We start from the raw sequence: 19,355 nt of genomic DNA on the forward strand, positions 1-19,355 counted from the left end.
TTCATTGGGCGTGTTGTTGGTGTTGTTACATCCCTATAATGAAGGCATCCTGGTAAGTTGGTGAATAGTCAAATAAAACAAAATAAGTATGAGAAGAACTTATTTTCAGTATATACTATGCCTGGTAGAAACAGCATATTTAAAATATTTGGCCGTTGTGCAGAAATCGCACAGCTGTATAAGCAGATAAGCATCTATCACACAACAAACCAGCAGTGTACAGTTGTTAGTTTGTAGTGAATATGCTTCGCAGTTGCTTGGTTTGAATGGAGACGAGTTGAGTTGTCGGGGTTCAAGTGCTGTTCGAGCCACTCGTAAAAGAACAACTTACAATGATACAATTGAATTTCAACTTATCTGGATAAAGAACCGAGTCGTCGGGCTTTAAATGTGATGTAATTTAGTCTGAACTTGGCGGTCGCAGTCGACATATGATAAATGTAGCCTCAATCCTTTAAATGTGTAATCTGTTTTGCAAATAACCGATTAAGTCTTAGGTAAACATATAGGGTTTTCTTCAGTAGTAGCATATATTGTGCAACTGCCATTCGGGTTTATACACTTTCAGGTTAGAATTTAGCAAACGTTAGGAATTACTTAAAAGTCAATACTTTAACAACTTCGATTTACATTTCTGTAGCTTAATAAAGTATTTGTGTTGAGTCAACAGCAATGAAAGTTTAGTTATATTCAAGGCATTGATGTGTGACTTTTAGTGCAAAATAAAAATAAAAAATGTTTTCTTGTTGTTTTATTCACAAGGATAACATCGTTTATAATTGCCAACTGATCTTCCCATTCAGTCTGTGGTTTGGAAATCGAATGACCAGAGGTCAAGCAACCAAGGATTTTTGCAAAATCGCACAATTATGAAGATTGTCCTTTTTGTGACACTGTTTTCACTGTTGCATAGCAACGGACGCGCCACAACAGTTGAAATTCCACCAGAAGGTACATTAGTTTGTGTGTTGTAGGCAATCAATAATTTAAAACTGCCGCCGTTCGACATGCAATTAAGGTCTAAATACGATTTTACCCTTCACAAACTATGTAAGCTTTTTCAGATATACCATTGCAAGCGAAAATATGCCATGCTTAATGCTTTATGTTAAACGTTTTTAGCGTAAACTTAGATTTAAAATGGTTCAACAAAATATTTTTTAAAGTATGATTGAGATGTTTTATTAGATTTAAGCTTAACGGTTTTACATAATATGGTTTTATTAAAGACAAGCAATATAATTAATTTCAATTTTATTAAATGAAACACGTTTTTATTGGTAACCCACCTTATTATTTACAATCTCCGCCTTAATAAAAATGTCTCGTTATTTGTCTGTTTGCACGGCTAACCACTAAAATGTAGTACCTTAATATTGAGTAATAACTTTAAGTAGGCCTACTATGATCATACTTTGTTGCGAAGATAAAGTATTTCTAAATCCTTACTTGTTCGCGACGGGGGTTTGGGGGGGGGGTTTGTTTTACATGAAAGTCAACTAAAACGTAACACCTCTAATAGATTTTCACTTTGCCGGGCATGGCGTACAAAGCAAATAAAACCAGAAAACCCCAAATCCGCTTACATAAAACGCGTTTATTAATTTTCGAAAGTTTTTTTGCCGCCTTAAATAGCGTTGTTAGTAAACACTTATATATGAAGCTGTAATGCTCTTTGTCAATTTTTTTTTGTGCTAGCATTTTATCTCAGTTTATGTCATTCCTTTCAAAAGTAGGCTACCGCCTTATGACTTTTCAATTTAGAGTATAGAGAAAATGTGTAAAATAGGGTATCTAAATATGCGATCTTTCATTTTGTACATTACACAGTTAAGTGTGAAAATTTCCGTTTTTAGCTTTACATTGTGTAATCGCTATCCCGTAAACTTAATAGCATCGTTCTCAGCAAATCGACAAGATTCGTGAAATTGTACACCTCTTAATCTTCACGCGTTTCGACGCCCAATGACGTAGCCTATATAGCCTTATATGATCGACCATTTCAATCAAAGTCTTGTAGTCCACCGGGAAATGTATTCCAATCCCATCTTTCAAATTTGTCGATTTAATGAGATACATTACGTGGAGATTTGATTAAAATGATAAGATTGCGGCACGGTTTAAACTATTGCACTAGTAAAACGTCATTCAATTTGTTTCCGATAAAAGATATATGGTTGTTTTTGCCGCGGAACAGCTTTTTTGTACCTGATGTACAGCAAATCCTGTAATTGTTTAAGAAACGCAAATTAAAATATCAAACTTTGGAATTTTTATACTTATAGTTTTAGTTATGTGGCAGCTAAACAGTCTTTTGTAATTGTTCACATCCAACTAACCTTTAATGTCGACCACTTTAACATATGATTGAACATCAATGTGTTTAAAAACATAAACCTATCTGTTCTTTGTTTTTTGCTTACTTGGAACGCAGTTCGACGCATAAGTAAGTATTTGCTCGAATCAAACGTCATTTTGTCAGGTGTCGTACACGCAATGTCATGTCAAGGTTGTTTATGTGGCCTGAACTGTGCCTGGAAATTGTTAAAACTCACCCGGCATGGAAATGCGCTTCATCATTTTACTAATATTTTAATCGCCAAGGCTTGCCTAAAACAAGCATTTTTCTGTTTTTAAAAACACGAATGTTACCTTCTTGCCACCTACGCTGTCACTTTCAAAGTTCTGTTGACGTAATGCAGCCGTATTCTAAACGTTTAGAGTTGGAACTGTTTTATATATTCACCAATTGGGAAGTTTTTTTTTCTATTTTGTAATCTTTTTGCGTTTACGAATATTTGTTTGTTAGTACCAACCTTTACTCACCATCAAACGATAGGTTTGGGTCAAGGTCACCAAATCTATCACCAAGGTCAAGCTTTTTATTTTTTCAGGCATTTTATAAATGTGTTTTGCTATACTTTGTCTCAAAAAAACTTCGCAAAGTTAAATTGCGACTATTTACGCTGCTGCTATAGATGTGTTTTTAAAAAAATGTTTTTTTTTAAACTGATTGATTGGCCGATTTCCGTTATCTCTATAAAAGGCTTCCGTACTAAGTGTTGTCTTCTGTTTCTGTAATTTGTCTCATGCGATCTTCAACCACTTGTCTTTATTTCTAATTCATTTCCTCTCGTTTAGTGCCGAGACCACCACGAATCACGTTGCAACCCAAAGAAACGCTTTACGCCATCCGAGAAGTGGAGATTGTTCTGGAATGCGCGGCCGACGCATACCCCGACGTGATCACATCTGGAGGGTAGGTTTGCAATTTAAAATTCAGTTAGTTTAAAAAATCCAAATGCAGAAGAACATACCTTGAGTTCAACAGACTCGTCATATATTTTCACGATACACACCGGACCATCTTCCCCTGTTTTAAAATGAGTTCAATGGTTGGCATTCCAACCAAGGAGCCTTGATCAGTGTTGTGATGACTGAAGTCACTGACTTGACTTGACTTAAGTCACTTACTTGACTTAAGTGCACTTAAGTCACTTTTTACAAATGACTTGAATGGCATAAGTCTTTCGACAAATGGCTTCACTTGACTTAAGTTATTTGGACAATGACTTGGGTTAAAATAAAATGATTTCGTTAGGCATTTTATGCTATAAAATATTGAGTAATTATCTTAATTTTCTACGTAAAACAATTTGCTTGCTATATGTTGCGTTTTGTATTATTTTTTAGTTAAGTTTACCAATTTTACATATTAAAAAATATTTGAAGTGCAATTGCATTAACTGTAAATCAATGAGGTTTTCATCTTCGTTAACAGCGTACCACTGCGTTGAAGAAATGGACTTTTAGTTTTTTATGTCATTCGTTAACAGCGTTTGTTTTTCGAATCGCTTATAATCACTCCTGATGGTGTAGTGTAAAACAGCGGCCGCATTCCAAATTACCGAAGCAAGTAAATCAAGACAGCACTCGTGGCAACGTGTTGGCCCTCGAGCCACTTCGATTGCCCATTTGCCTGTTTGCACATCAACCTCGGCAAATGAAGTCGTTGTTTATTTACTGGCGCGCGAGTTTAACGCCTCCAGTTTTCGGCCGTCGACACGGGTCATAAGTATATGGTCCGGGAACGCGATTCAAGTGTTCTTCAAGGAGTCTGCATTACCTAGCAAGAAAATAGGCTTGATCAGAGGTTGAACTGGAGAGATAACTGGTTAAGAAAATTTGAATTTGTAAAGGAAATGATTAGGGAAAGTAAATTAAAATAACGCATCACCAACATCTTAAACGTAAATTAAAAACTTGAACTTCTCCCAGAAAATCATAATAAAGAGTGACATAAGTCTACGGAACGCTCACCAATTAAGAAGAAGCAAAGAAAATAATAGGAAAGGAAAATGAATATAAAACAACCAAGTTTAAACCCCATTAAATAACTAACACCTTTAAGGGGAAAAAAGTCGAAACTGTTTCATTTACTCGAAATTATGGGAAGACCTATATTTTTAAAAGTCCAAAACGTACCACTGCTTGTAAACCCCATTAAAATCACCAACGACTTTAAGGAAATGAAAATCTGTAATTATTTCTCATTTAATTGGAATTATAGAACGATATTTAAAAAGTCCACAAAACGCTCCGTTGCAAGGGAACTTGTAACGAAGAGAAAAGAGACAAAAGTGAGTTGTTTAACGTGACTTTCAACCTATGATTCACACCTTCATGGAAAAAAGGTTTAACTTGTTCTAGTATACAAAACCCCCACGACTTAGCCCATACGATATACCGCATCACTACTTGATCTAATCGTGGTTTAAGGTTTGTCAACTTCAGTTTGCGAATGACTTCTAGGAAACATTTGTTTTGCTTAACCAGATCCTTCTCCCATCTCTTCCCTTAATCTGTAATTTGTTTGCTTTGGATCTTTTGTCTGCCTAATGCGCAAATACAACAATGTTTTATCGCCGAAGCGTTTGATATCCTTGGTCACAGCGTACATAAAGCCCTTTTGGAATACAAGTGTGTTGTTTTGTACTGTCATATTATATTGATAGTCGAAAAGTGCCCGACTGTGTTTTACACCTTAAGTTTGAAAGTTAGAACTTTTTCACAATCCAAATCTACTTCATCTTCAAATTCCAACTTGATCAACTTATTGACACTATTATATAAATATTAAGCAAAACACACATTATTGTGCGTATTATTACCGATTTTGAAGGTGTAGGCTTCGTATTTCTATACAGGTTGTTATTGCTAGCTTTTCATGCAATCGATCTTTTCCTTATTAAAGCAAATGAGCTATCGATTATTACGGATATTTCTTCATTTTCTCGCCTAGACTATAGCATTGATATTGTTTGGATACTACCTTGGGGCGTCCTTGAAACGTAATTTATTATATCTGTAATGAAGATCGTCAATTGATGACACAATTCTTGATTGGATTTATTTTTGATAAAACATATATTCCACTGTTTTTAAGGTCGACAAATAGTTTTGGGAGGCAAACTTTGAGATTTTCTTTCTCTCGATACAGGATTTTGTTGATTTCATCTTACGGATAATGAGTAACCATATATATGTTTAATCGAATGACAGTGATAGGCAGTTAATTATTGACTTCCAACACAAGATTGTAATTTAGTGTAAAATGGACATCTTAGTGTTAAATGGACATCTGATTCCGATCTAATCAAAAAATTAATTCGTTAAAATAAGGAAAATATCTAAAATCACAAGCTACAAATGTCAAAAACGTAATAGTTAATTGTCCTGTTGCCAACAAGGCTATAATCCTCGTTATTATTTGTTTAGTTACTCTTGGATGATGGACGACATTCCGCTAGATGTCGGTATAGAGGGAAGGGAGAACAGGACGATTGTGATGTCACAGACGGACGGAACAATTCGCTTTGTGTGAGTTTTTATTTAAAAAGATAAAGTTAAACTACTTATACATTGCACTTCTTGTCTCAGACTATACTTAGCAAGAAAACGCGTCTATAAATTACTAAATCAATGAAATCTCTTTTCACAGTAATAACGTCATTCGAGATTTTGTTTCATTTATCGGTTAAATTTTGGGAATTAACTGATGTATGTCAAATCGGTTAACTTTTGGGAAATAAAAAATTGTATTCTCATCAATAGGTGTATAAGCCGTTTTGAAATAAGTTAGGTGTACATTTCTATTTCTGCGCCGGGCCTCTGTTTGGCGCCTTGTATGGTTAAGCCAATTCGGTTTAAAATTACAGTTGCTATCAGTTTGCCTAACTTAAATTTTGCTACGTGTAACAAATTATTTGTGCATTTTAAACAAGTTAAATGTGAATTTGTATATTTGCGCTCTATTATTTTCATGTATACCCAAAATATTTTATCTTCCAACTTGACTTTTTGCAGTGGCAGTGACAAGCTTTCCGAAAGCGAGCTCACCCGCTATGAGGGGAAGTACCAATGCTTTGCTGAGAACAGCCTCGGTCGGGCAATGTCCAGAAAGGCGACCATAAAAGTTGCAAGTAGGTTGATTTGCTTACAAGCTTTCCTTCTTACCAGACGTAGTTTTCTGTAAATAAAAGAAAATAAATTCCGCTATAGCTAATTTACATTTTGATTGTTTCACTTTTGTCTGCTTCTAATTTGTTACTGTAACGAGATTAAATGTTAAATAATATTTACAAATCATTTTGAGTATATTTAAAACTAAAACACAAGAATTAATCTCGAAAAGCCGCTGCTATAAATAACAGTATTTATTTGACATCGGTGTTAGAAATATTATGTTTACAAACTTTTAATTGCTTAATCGGATTTTGTTACTGAACAAATAAGATGTTCCCATTTTTTTTTTAAATAAAATGAGTCACCGTAAAATTATTTGGAATTTAGATCAACGATTGTTATGACTGAAGTAAAACCCTTTTAAGTGTTTTATTTCTTCTGTTTACCGTTTTATTCCCCTCAGTATTATTTACCACTACCAATGTTTTATTACAGTGCCACCGTTTCTGTGCCTTGCTGTTTAACCAGTCTTGCGTTTCTTATGACAGCCCAACTCTTTGAAGAATTTATTCAGTCCTTGGCAAGGCGTGGTTGCAAATTAATAATCGCAAAGAAAATAAGCTATCCCCAATAGTACTTGTTTAAAACCAATATGGCTGCTGGGATGCAGAATGTTACGAATAATTTAATTGATTCTTCAAATATTACATAAAATAAATTAAACTGTATTGTCGACAATCTCCTAGCTGTCATTTGTCTCAACCATAAATAGCAATACGACCCAAGGGCTGATAAGCACTGGTTCATTTCATTGTCCTGTACTTCCCAGAAACCCCATACCAACGTCCCAACGACAAGGACTACGCTGTTCGTGTCGGAGATTCAGTCGACTTTAAGTGCGACTTCGAAGGCGTGCCCGGTCAGGTCATTTCCTGGAGTTTTAAAAGACCCGGCGTTTCACTCTCCAACAGAATTTCACAGGTAAGTTAAAAGTTTAGAAATGGGTATAAAATGCGGGCGATTAATTGATAAACAGTGAAAAATGACGAATTAGGCAAGACGGCTTCATATGGTAAAAAATATGACGTTCCACTGTTGAATGTCGAGCTAAAATACATTGAGAGTTTAAAGCATGAAGTTTAGGCAAGGAATAGCAGTAACTATACTAGAGCAAAACTGTTTTTCGGCTAATTGAAATTTATTTGCAGTATAGAAGAGAAGAAAATCTTAAACTTCGGATTTTGTCTAGCGTTTTTATAGTCAACAGGGTTTTGTAAATTTGATAGCGGTGTACGCTACTGAGAAATCTCTTTTGCATTCTATACTAAAGAGATTTTTGCGTGAATTGTGCCTTTATGTTGCTTATTGTTAAAACTATAGTAAACATTTGTAAAATCGCATTTTTTGTTTAGTGTTCTAAGCGTTTTTTTTTGGCAGACTTCTGATGGCTTACTCGTGTTTGCCAACGTACTTGCTGAAGACAACGGCCTGGAACTTTACTGCCTTGTAAAAGATCTGGCTACGAGGAAATCGACTGATGGCACTCATTACACCTTGAATGTCGATACAGGTGAATTAGATTGTTAGATCATCTATACTGACTATATAAGTGCATAATTTTGACATGTTTTTTTGCTTCCTAAAAGCTTCGGGAATAGTTAATTTCATATCATTATCATTGTAAATTCAGCGAAAACAACGAAAGGCTAAAGAAAGGTAAAATCTTGAAGCATCAATAAAAAATATATAATCCGACAGACAACAATATATTGTGTTTCCATAATATCGACATTTCGTTATTGTTGGTTTTTAGCGTTCAGCAGTAGGCTACGCTCGGTGAAATATAGTTGATGTGTCGCTTTTCCCTAACATAATTTGCTTAAGGACAGTATCGCTGACTCTATCCATAAAAAGTTTTTAAACGAAACAATATTAAAGAAAAACTTTGTTTTTAGCGAAACAATATTGAGCCAGACGTAATAAGAATATCAAAGCCCATACAGAAGTAGGTATCATTTTAAAAGTTTCGAATAACTCTTTATTTATTTTCAACATTTGATGTCATTTGATTTGATGTTGAACATTTTATGTTGAAATGAATAAAGAGTTATTCGAAACGTTCAAAATGATACCTACTTCTGTATGGGCTTTGATATTCTTATTACGTCTTACTACAACCTCCAACCATTATGCTCCAAAATATTGAGCCAGGTCCTGAAATAGAGAAACTCTTTCCAAGTAAAGATTTACAATTGGTTTTCCTGTGCACACAATATCTCAGGCTTTGCGATTTTGGGCTTGATGCCTGGAAGACTATTGACTGTTTACATGAATATTTAATGCACAAATCAATACTTCTGGCCGGTTCGTGTTAGCAATTCGGTGTTATCACAATTTCCATCTGCTTGTTTTGTCGCCGAGTTTTTCTCTTGTTGCAGCGTGTAATTAAATTCTGGCGAGTTTTACCGCTGTGCGAAATTCTCCAGCGTCGTAATTGACTTAGGAGATTACTGGGTGGCTAATTACAGAGAAAGGAAGAGCCAATTAAATCTGTGTAGCCTAATTGCAAAACAAAACGACGCAAACTAAAATAAAATTTTTCGGTGCTTTGAATTTCTTTTTTAATCAAATTGCTGGCGAAATTATTTTATTATTTTTTTTCTAATGTCGCCAGTCAGTTAGACACAAATTATCACCCAATAAAGGTTACGTAATAACCAATATGATATTTGACAAAACCCATGTTATTAACCGCGATAGGCAACAAAATCATACCAGTGAATTTTTGTCCTGCTTGATGCCCTTGTAATTTTCTTTTCTATTGGCTATTTTAAAATTATTAATATTTTATAAAAAATTATTAATATTTTTTTTTAGAACGTTTATTGATTGTAAAAAAGTTTATATAATTGACAGTATATTTTTGTATAGTTGACAGCAGGTTTGGTCTTGTCAAACATGTAAAACTAGAAGGTTGAAAAACGAGTAAACTGTAGCATTAAACGTTTGTCGAGGAAACTATATTTTGCCCATAAGTATAGGCTATCATCAGCTCTTTTATATGCCGTATAATAAGTGTCATACTTAATTTGATGGTGAAAAACGAACCAAAACGTATTACAGAGTCACCGGTGCGAGACAGAACGGCCGTAATAATCTCGCCAAAAACCGAAGTTGAACCACGAATCCGACTTCGGGGGGACACCTTAAAGCTAACGTGTGCAGCTGGCGGAAAGTAAGTTTAAAGTTGTTTTTAAAATGCTCTACAATTAACTTTCCCCTTTAAAACAGTAACTAATCAGTATGGTTCAAGCTTTTCAGCTTGTGGCGCAATTCCCTGTATGTCTATCGGAGTTGTAAACTGTTTTAAATGACTAAGTTCCATTCAAGTCAGTTGTAAAACAACTAAAGTCCACGTCAAGTCTCTTTCAATAAATAGCAAGTTAAGTCTCAGTCAAATCATATTTATTATTTGTAAACTCGTCTGTATATGGGCAAAGTCTAAACTAAAAAATTTACGTGCAGAATTCAATATTTAAAAAAGCCTAATGAAAATGCTTTATTTTAAACCCAGGGCATTTGTCTGAAAGACTAACGTCAAGTCAAGTTATTTAACCTTAAAAACTTAAAGTTAGGTTATTAAAAAATAGTAACCAAAGTGCACAAAATCATTGATATAAGTCATCACAACACTGATGTATTTTAACTTGATTGATAATATTTTTTCCGTTTTTATTTTTATTTTTAATTAACATAATTGATTATATTCTTCTAATTCAAAATAATTTCCTGTCACGCGTGATATTAACTGGAGTGCCGAGGCACTGTGTTTGAGAAATACTGCTCGCAAAACGCAAACAAACACACATACATTACGAGTCATCTGACTATCACATACTTTGCTTAATAATGCTTTGTTAATTTGTCGTTAAAACAAATATTTGCAGCCCTACGCCTACTATCTCATGGTCAAAGCTTAGTGGGAAATGGCCGGCTGATAGATACCAAGTGCAAGACTTTGGACACACTGTGCTTATCAGGAATGCCAGCTACAGCGACACAGCTGAATACATGTAAGTTCGCCGGTTCATTTTCTTTTGTATAATTGTCCGATAGCAATGGTCCACCAAGATAGAACCAGACCTTCAAGTAAAATATCGACTATGTTCGATTTTTATATGATATATCAGGTGTAGCTAACTTTTGTTTGAATCCGGTCAACTGAAACATTTTTTAGAGACTCGCGATCGACTGGTTCAGTAAAAAAGTCACAAAAACACTTATTAAACATTTTGAGCGTTAAATGCATTCCAAGCCAGCGCTGGAGGTTGATTTGTTACGCCAAAGAACGCTTTATTAGGCTTGACCAGACAATCGACGTGTTTGCTATCCCTGTTTATATATGGTTATTAACAACAAAATAATTAAAATGCGACTATTTTTTACTTCATACCGACAGAAATTATGTTACGGCAACGTTGTTCCGGTACGTCCTGGTTGCGAACGGGACAAATTTCAATTAGTTTTGCGAAGGATGGCTGCATTTTGCTCTAATTCATCGAATCTTAAAACTAGAATTATCAATTGCCAAGCCAAAAAGGTCGAGTAGATCGACATCATCTTGATTATAAAGACATTTCGATACGAGCTTGTATCATCTTCAATAATGCTCCGACTTTCGAAACTCAGACTGATAGCAATTGCGTCCCATCTCTTATAAGTGATGCTTAAATTGCTTCTCAGTCGCATTAACTGAAGATGATATAATAATCAAGTTGATGTTGGTCTACTCGACCTTTTTGGCTTTGCAATTCATTATCAAGCTACATTACAGATGCGTGCATAGTGCACCCTATAATTATCTAGTTGTCCAAGTCTGCTTACGAGTATAGTCAATCCAATCTGATAGAACACAAACGTTTACTCAGGTGCACAGCTAGCAACCTTCCGGGCCACGCGGCTTCAAACTCCACGATCAGTATCGTCATCGAGTCACGGCCCTTCTTCGCCTCTGACGTCAACAAGCCGAATGACGTAGTGCAAGTGCCGGGCGGCGACGTAGAAATACGCTGTGACGTCGAGGGACTGCCAACCCCGACGACAGAATGGCGAGTTAACGGAAAACCGATTGCAGGCAAGTGACGTGAACGAGTACCAATGCTACCACTTGGCATAGGACTGTGCTTTTTTTAGTTTTGTTCACCCCTAGCATCTATCTCCAGATTTCATTCACCCTTGTCTCGTGATATGATAAAACTATCTCGTCTATATATAACAGCACAAATGACTTAGGTTGTTTCGATTTTTGTTAAGATCAACTCAAGCTAAGTTTTACTATTGCAAATCTACAATTTTCTAATATTTAGGTCGCCACGATAAAAGATTGAGAAACACTGGCATAGGGTATCGGCTCCGATCTGATTTTATCAGACATCCCTACTATAAACTGCGAAGAATTGCTTCCGTTGATGATATATAACTGTCAACCTTAACCATTGCTGTGCCGTAAACCCACACAGTAATAGTATAGACGTAATATTAAGTACTCCAAATATATGTCGAAGATGAGCTATCGTCTTGTCAAGCTGCTCTGTTTTGATTTTGCTGACTTTTCTTGCTCGTCATGGCTATATGTAGGCTACCTGCGATTTTTTAGGGTTTACATGAATATTTAATGCCAAAATCGATGTTATATGGGTATAGGTTGTGTTTGCGTTACACAATATCCATCTGTTTGGTTTTGTGCCTAATTATTTCCTTGATAGGGGTAAGGGCAGATAACTGCCGACGAATTTATCCAATTGGTGATATTTACGCCTACTTGGTAATAGTATAGACGTAATATTGCAGGCACTTAAAATACGCACAATTACAGGGAAAACATTGTGCTTTTGCCAGCGCACTGATTTTAAAGCATGTTTGTTTTAAAAAGTTAGTGTTTGTTTTACAAGCCCCCTCTAGCAAAGGCTGGTATTTTAAATCAGGGAGGTTGGCCCAATTTGTTTAGTCGCCTAATCGATATGGTTTTACGTATAACACCACAGCATCGTACATTCACTAAGTTTAAAACCCGGCGTTGTAACTATAAAATTTAGTTGGTAACTTATTGACTGGGCAGATTGAGGTTGTAAGTTCGAATTTCAATTTTCTGAATTGGCTTTAGCTCGTTCGGTGTAGTCTTGTTGCAAAAACCTGAAATAATATTTTATCTTATTTCAAATAGGGTAATGAGGTGGCACTATACAAAGGCAAATTGCATTGATTCTCGACAAGCTTTCGCACAACAGTGCTTATCACGCCAAAATAGAAATATATTCTACGAAGCACGGTTGTGCGAAAGCTCGTCGAGAATTTAATACAATTGGTCTTTATACAGTACCACCTTATAACCCTATTCAGATTAGACCAATACGACCATATACAAAGATTTTTTATTTTCAGACATGCCACCGATGCCCAACAGAATTGTAACCCCCAACCTCATCAGCTTGACGAACCTCAAACGATCAGACTCGGCGGTTTATCAGTGCATTGCCACCAACGTTCATGGGTCTTTGATCGAACAGGCGTTTGTCAACGTCTTAAGTGAGTACAATACGCTGAAATTAAAAGGCCTAAATAATAATTATATATATATATATATATATTTCGCCAGCGAAGGCATTGTCATTTTTGTCAGTATATTCTTTAAATATTGTTTGACTTGGCTAGCTTTGCGAGAGTATTCTGCTGTTACTAATCAGGAACTAAGGTCAACATTTATCTTACAGGGGTCAAGGTGATTTCTAATATCACATATTCAGTGCAGCCTAAATAATCCATTTCGCATTTCTCACCCGGTAAAGCTATAGATCCGCCTTATTACTTTAACTATACAATACAACAAAACATTGCAGCATCGGCGCCTATCCCGCTGGCTGGCAACATTGACAGCTATAAGCAAGTGGCCGGCAAATCAATCCAACTCAAGTGCTTGATTTTCGGGTCTCCCCCTCCAATGATAACTTGGCTGAGGAACGGAGAAGAGGCAATGTTTCAGGAAGGGTAGGCATCTACAATTTAAAGTTGAATTTTAGTTGGAAAAATAACGATATACAGTAGGGATTAACTTTGGAGCATAATGATTGGAGGTTGCACTAAGACGTATAGTAAGAATATCGAAGCCCCTACAGGAGTAGGTAGCATTGTTTTCAGAATGATACCTACTTCTGTATAGGCTTTAGTATTTTTAGTATAGGGATCAAGATTTAATTACTGCGTTTTTATTTCTTTTAATTCATATTTTTTCACTTTTGTTTAGGCCTACTTGTTTTTTATTAGTTTTACTTTGAGTGTATACGTTATGCATTTGTATTTCTTTATGCGTCTTTGCTCGTTTTACTCTTCAAACAGATAGAAACCAATTGCACAAAGTTGATTTATAATTTACCAAAAAATTTACCTTGTTGCAAATCAAAATTGTCTCCCGAAAGAAATATTGTGCCTTAATGCGGACCTTGGAAAACAGCGCTCTTGCTGCGCGTCAAGTAATAAAGATCAACAAACTATAAAAAACTATGATCTAAATATCACAATATTTCTAAAAACAATATTTTCTAAAAAAGGGCAACAAATAAAGCAAGAACACGCAAAAGTGATCGGGATCTTCGATTTTGTTTTGCATAAAATTGGAATAATAAAATCTAGTTTATATTTAAAATTGTTGCATAAATCATGGTTTTAGTTAGTTACGTACGAGGTTTTGGTTAGTTACCTACTTTTACATGGGCTAGATGACACCTTGTTTTTAATATTTTAGGAAACACTTTAATTCCAACTTGTTCAGTGGGTCGTTGTGACTGACAAATTCGACATCAGAACTCTGTAAACCTTATATCCCAGACAATTTTTGAAATTTGTTGTTAAAAACAATATTAAATCCAGGTTTGCCCAACCCGCCCTCGACACAATGGTTATCCAAAACGTGAAGGTATCGGATCAGGGAAAGTACCAGTGCTACGCCGAGAACGCGTTCGGTAACGTTACGGTTGACTTCACGCTCGACGTTCTACAGGCCACTAAGATCGTTCCGGTCCGTGGACACGTTTATAACGTCACAGTGGGCAAGAGCGTCACAATGGAAGTTAAGGTACGATTGTGGCGCGCATTTTTTGAAAACTGCTGGAAACGCTACACATGTTTTATTTATTATAATGCAAACGTTGTTAAAAGCATTAGGACAACGCACAGTAATTTTTTACCTACTAAATCGGCGAGCTTTCTAAATAAATAAATATTATTAAGCTCGTTTGGGAACACTGTGTTAATAGTAACTACTAGCCTCATATTGGACGAGTTTAACATTCCATAAAAATTCTTGTAGAAATGCATACCACGACAAATGTCACCACCGTTAATTTTATCACTATTAAAGGGGCGCGAAAAATTTGAATTAAACGACGCATTGAAAAGACTGAGAATCTCTGGACTGCAATTAAAACATAAAAAAATATCTTGCAGGTGATCACAGACCCCCAGCTAACGGCGAGGTCAGTTGAGTGGGAGAGGAACGGAGTGATTATAGGAGAGGGAAGAAAACGTCGCATCAACGATGCAAAGTACTCAGATGCCGGGGAATATGTCGCTTCGGTCAGAACATCACTGGACAGCGCTAAAACGGCAATCAAACTGGTTGTTCAAGGCAAGTAGAATTTTGCAAATTCGAAATTAAAAGGCTTTTTCTGGTTGCGATTATTACTAAAGGGGGGACTGTAATGAAATAAAAACACAAATATGGCGAATAAAAACAAAAAGTCTAAAAAGGCAACTTCACAGATGAACTCATTTTTTTTAACCATTTAGTTTTATTGAATAATAAGCAGCCAATATATATCCAATAGTTCTTTTCAAAACTAATAAAATGATGTCCTGCAACCAGTTAATTAATAAGCAATCCATTTGAATGACAGAAATGCTTTGAAACGAAGTTTAATTGTCACAGTAAGCCCCTGCAAGCCCCTGTAAATCGCCATTCAAGCGGGGTTTCGGTTTGTTGTTATACTATATCAATTCATGAATTAATCTAAAAACTAACAACAGGTTAAAACCGTTGCTTCCAAACATCGTTACCTTTTATAAAATACATTAGATTACAATGTATTGCTTCTTTTAACTTTTATGAACGTGTTTTTACCCAGATTCACCTGGCATGCCGAAAGGTTTCCGATACAGCCTCAACACCGATCCACTTTTGATCGAATTTCAGTGGACCGCGCCCAATGACAACTTTGCACCCATCGAAGGTATCTTTCATTTTTTTCTAATTATCGTTTGATTAAAAAATAACAATAGCCTCTAGCTAAAATTTGCGCTAAAATAAGCCTTCATTCGCAGAGTTTAAGATCGAGTTCGAAGAAAACGTGTTCCAGCCCAACTTCTGGCAAACACTCATGGATGGAATATCACCCGGGTCCACTTCGGTAGCAGCCGACCTCTCACCTTACGTAAACTACCGCTTTCGCATTCTGGCCAGGAACGCAGTGGGCTGGGGAATACCAAGCTCACCTTCCATGAGATACGAGACTCCGGTGGGCGGTAAGATGGCTGGCTTTTGTCATTTTCTAAAACCAATGCGGTTTGTCCGAGGTCGTTAGTTCGAATCTCGCCACAGACTAGATCAGTGGTGTCTAAACTTTTTAGCTTGCGGCACACTAAAAAAACTTCAATATTTCGCGGCACACCTTTAACAGAACAACAATAGAGCAATTTTACAACCGCCCTTAACACGTGACAAACTATATGTTATTGTCTCAATATTATTGTAATGGACAGTGCATATTTAGGTCTAAATGCTTGCCTGTTTGTCTATTGGGTATACAAATTAACTAATTTTTCAAAAATACAAAAAGGTTCGCGACGCACAGTTTGGAAATCACTGGGACAGATTCTTCTAACCTGACTTGCTTGCATAATTGATCGACTGGTTCGGTTAGTATCTTGAAGTATCCCCAAGTATTATTGTATTACAGTGTTATGGGAGTGTCGTTATCGTTAATGATAAAACACTCAACCAAAGGAATTGTCAGTTTCTGTAAAACATAATTTACACGGGAAAAGTCGACATCACTTTGGAATCGAAGGTGGCTGATTGTCGTTGAGTTGTTTTTCGGTATTTTCTCCGGGGATGTCCGATGCCTAGCTTTTAGCCCCAAACCCCAACTTTTTTTGGACAAAAAGTGTCGCGGTCCATCCGATGCAAAATTTCGTCAATGCTATGCTCAAACAAGCAAAATATATAAAACTGAAAGTACTAACTGCAACTTTTCACGGATTTTAAGTCAAATTTTCTTCTGCGTTTCGAAGTTCAGTTAACGCTAATTGTGAACCTACTAATTTTTACTAAATTTACTTTTCCTGGTAGATTTGCTATGCTTGATCTTAAATCAATGTTGTTATTACTATATTAATTTGGTATAGGTTGGACGCCGATACCACTCTATGAAGTACCGATACCGACATTGTCAGACATTCTAATCAATCACCTTGGATTCCCAAATACTGTAAGGGGAAATTTTCCGTGTAAATTAGGTTTTGATTGGAACTGACGATTCCAAATTTTATTGAGCGTTTTACCATAAACGGCAACGGCACTCGCATAATACTGTAATTATACACGGGAAGCCCTCAAAAGACTAACCGAATCAGTCGATCAATTATCTCAGCAAACCAGGATAGAATAGTCTAGCTTGTGGTGAGGTTCGAACTCACTACCTCGGACGAACCGCATCGGTGCAATAAAAATGTTTATCTCACAGCCTTGAAAACTGCCTGAAATATTTTCTACGATTACATCATTTTTTGTTTTTTGATATGCAGCGCCAAAGGTTAACCCAACAGGAGTCCAGGGTAAAGGCACAACTAGCAACAATCTGATCATTCAGTGGGACGAAGTGAGAGGAATTGATCAAAACGGACCAGGTTTCGGATACAAAGTCAGGTTAGTGTTTTTGTCGATTTCGAAAAATTAATGTCTAATATTTTCCGATAAAAATGCTGCTTTTAGAAGTCACAAAATGATTATCGAAACTGTTTTTTATAGTTAGTTAGCATAGTTTATGTAAATAAAGCTTCGTAAAATGACCTTAAGTCATTTAAAAGGGTACTTGTTATCCCAACGCATTACAATCGCACAACGTCTTACTGCCAGTCCAGCAGGATGATTACAATTACAAGTGGAAAAATTATCGCTAATATCTGTATTGCCAACACTTTAACTGATCGAACAACAGAAATCAAACTTACATCGCGCGTATAAACACCTCTAACTTGAGTTCTACTACTAACCCAGTGACCTTAACATCTATTTCCTTTGATAAGCACATGTTTTGTTATACTTCTTATAAAAAAACAGTTTCTGTCGTATCGACCAATGCGCAAACGACACGTGGCAAGTGGCTGACGTCAAAGGCACCCGCACCAGATACACGGTGATCGACACACCGGTCTTCACCGAGTATCGTATCAAGGTCGGCTGTTTCAACGATGAGGGCAATTCGCCCGAGCCTATAGCTGTCATCGGGTTTTCAGGAGAAGACGGTGAGTTAAAAGTGTTTACGGTCGTCTTAAACTATGTGTTTTGTGTGATATTAAAGTTTGTAAACAATTAAGCGGACTGTTAGCTGTATGTGTACCCTTGAAGCTTTTATTTAAAACAGAAATGCTTTGAACATTTTTGCGGGAGTTTTAAAAAAGCATTTTTCGGTTTTATGCAAAAACATAATTTCTAGATCTTTCGCACGACCCGATTTAAATATATGTTAAAAAAACAAAATCGCGGTATTTTAATTAGCTAAATATGTTAAAAGCCAATTCACATTAGAATATGTTAAAAAACTTTTAAATATGTTGAAAAACCAAATTACAGTATATTAATTGGCCAAATGTATCGCAAATTTCCTGTGTAACAACTCTACCTTTCAAACAAACAACAACAATTCCCGTTTAAAACCACCACTCTTCACATAGTTCTGGGACTTTTTAAGTTTAGTCGTTTCGCAGAATACTTGAATCAAAGTCTTTATAAAAACACATCAAAAAATTCCGCTTCCAACGAAACGTCCTAATTCAGTGTTTCTTAAAGTTGTGAATGGTTTACCCCAGGGTGAATAAAAATTTTGCAGAGGTCAACCAACCAAAAGGGGTGAATAAGGGTGAACGAAAGTTCAGGAGCATCCTATAGTCACTATAGTAAACAACTTTTTGAAGTAAATCGACTACTGAACTGTTGTTTTTTGATGTTTTTTTGCTTATTGTACTAGTTAAGTTGGTTTGTACTGAGTGTATAAAACAGGCCTACCATATGTCCTCTTTTAGGAGGATTTGTCCCCTTTTCTTGAGAAAACTGAATGGTCCTCCGAAAAATGTCTAAATTTCCTCTTTTTTCCCATTTCGATTTAGTTGCTTATACTTTCAACAAGACTTTTAGGCGAGAGGTTGTATTTATATCCAAAAAAATACTTAAGCCATGAAAGATGCTGAATTGCTGGTTTAAAAAGGGTTTCTAGGGGGGCTCCAAGCAATTCGTAGGGGGGTAGGCGAGCTCTAGGTTAATATTTAATTTTTTTGCTATGATTCTAATGGTATCGTTTTCGTTTTGGTTGTACACCACTCCTACAGCGCTGTACAAACTCTGTTTTAGCTAACTTTAACATTTAAACTGCCAAAAAAATTTGCGAATCTTCTGTTATCTAATTTTGTTTACTTTGTTGAGCACAAAGTCTCTTTTAGTGCCATTTCACGTTTTCATATCATCGAAGGTACAACGGCCCTATTTAATTACAATTAGATAAACGATAAAAGTCATCCACCGTTTGAACTATTTTTTATCCACATTTTATATAATTGGATAACAG

At 36.0% G+C, this 19,355-nt stretch overlaps 1 protein-coding gene across 1 annotated transcript in view; it reads left to right on the top strand.

Moving 5' to 3' along the window:
• Positions 1-816: 816 nt before the first annotated feature.
• Positions 817-19,355, top strand: part of LOC146145664 (neuronal cell adhesion molecule-like) — a 44,623-nt gene continuing 26,084 nt past the window's right edge. The window contains exons 1-17 of the mRNA XM_083389592.1: positions 817-951; positions 3,142-3,259; positions 5,779-5,880; positions 6,367-6,482; positions 7,295-7,446; positions 7,903-8,035; positions 9,589-9,700; positions 10,413-10,538; positions 11,394-11,599; positions 12,907-13,050; positions 13,362-13,509; positions 14,389-14,593; positions 14,965-15,145; positions 15,642-15,746; positions 15,838-16,038; positions 17,320-17,440; positions 17,855-18,039. Of these exons, the coding sequence (XP_083245718.1) occupies positions 870-951; positions 3,142-3,259; positions 5,779-5,880; positions 6,367-6,482; positions 7,295-7,446; positions 7,903-8,035; positions 9,589-9,700; positions 10,413-10,538; positions 11,394-11,599; positions 12,907-13,050; positions 13,362-13,509; positions 14,389-14,593; positions 14,965-15,145; positions 15,642-15,746; positions 15,838-16,038; positions 17,320-17,440; positions 17,855-18,039 (2,437 nt within the window). The 5' untranslated portion in view covers positions 817-869. The remainder of the gene's footprint in view (positions 952-3,141; positions 3,260-5,778; positions 5,881-6,366; positions 6,483-7,294; positions 7,447-7,902; positions 8,036-9,588; positions 9,701-10,412; positions 10,539-11,393; positions 11,600-12,906; positions 13,051-13,361; positions 13,510-14,388; positions 14,594-14,964; positions 15,146-15,641; positions 15,747-15,837; positions 16,039-17,319; positions 17,441-17,854; positions 18,040-19,355) is intronic.

Source organism: Ascidiella aspersa, chromosome 5 (assembly GCF_963924565.1).
Source record: "Ascidiella aspersa chromosome 5, kaAscAspe10.2, whole genome shotgun sequence".
In the NCBI taxonomy this organism is placed as follows: domain Eukaryota; kingdom Metazoa; phylum Chordata; class Ascidiacea; order Phlebobranchia; family Ascidiidae; genus Ascidiella; species Ascidiella aspersa.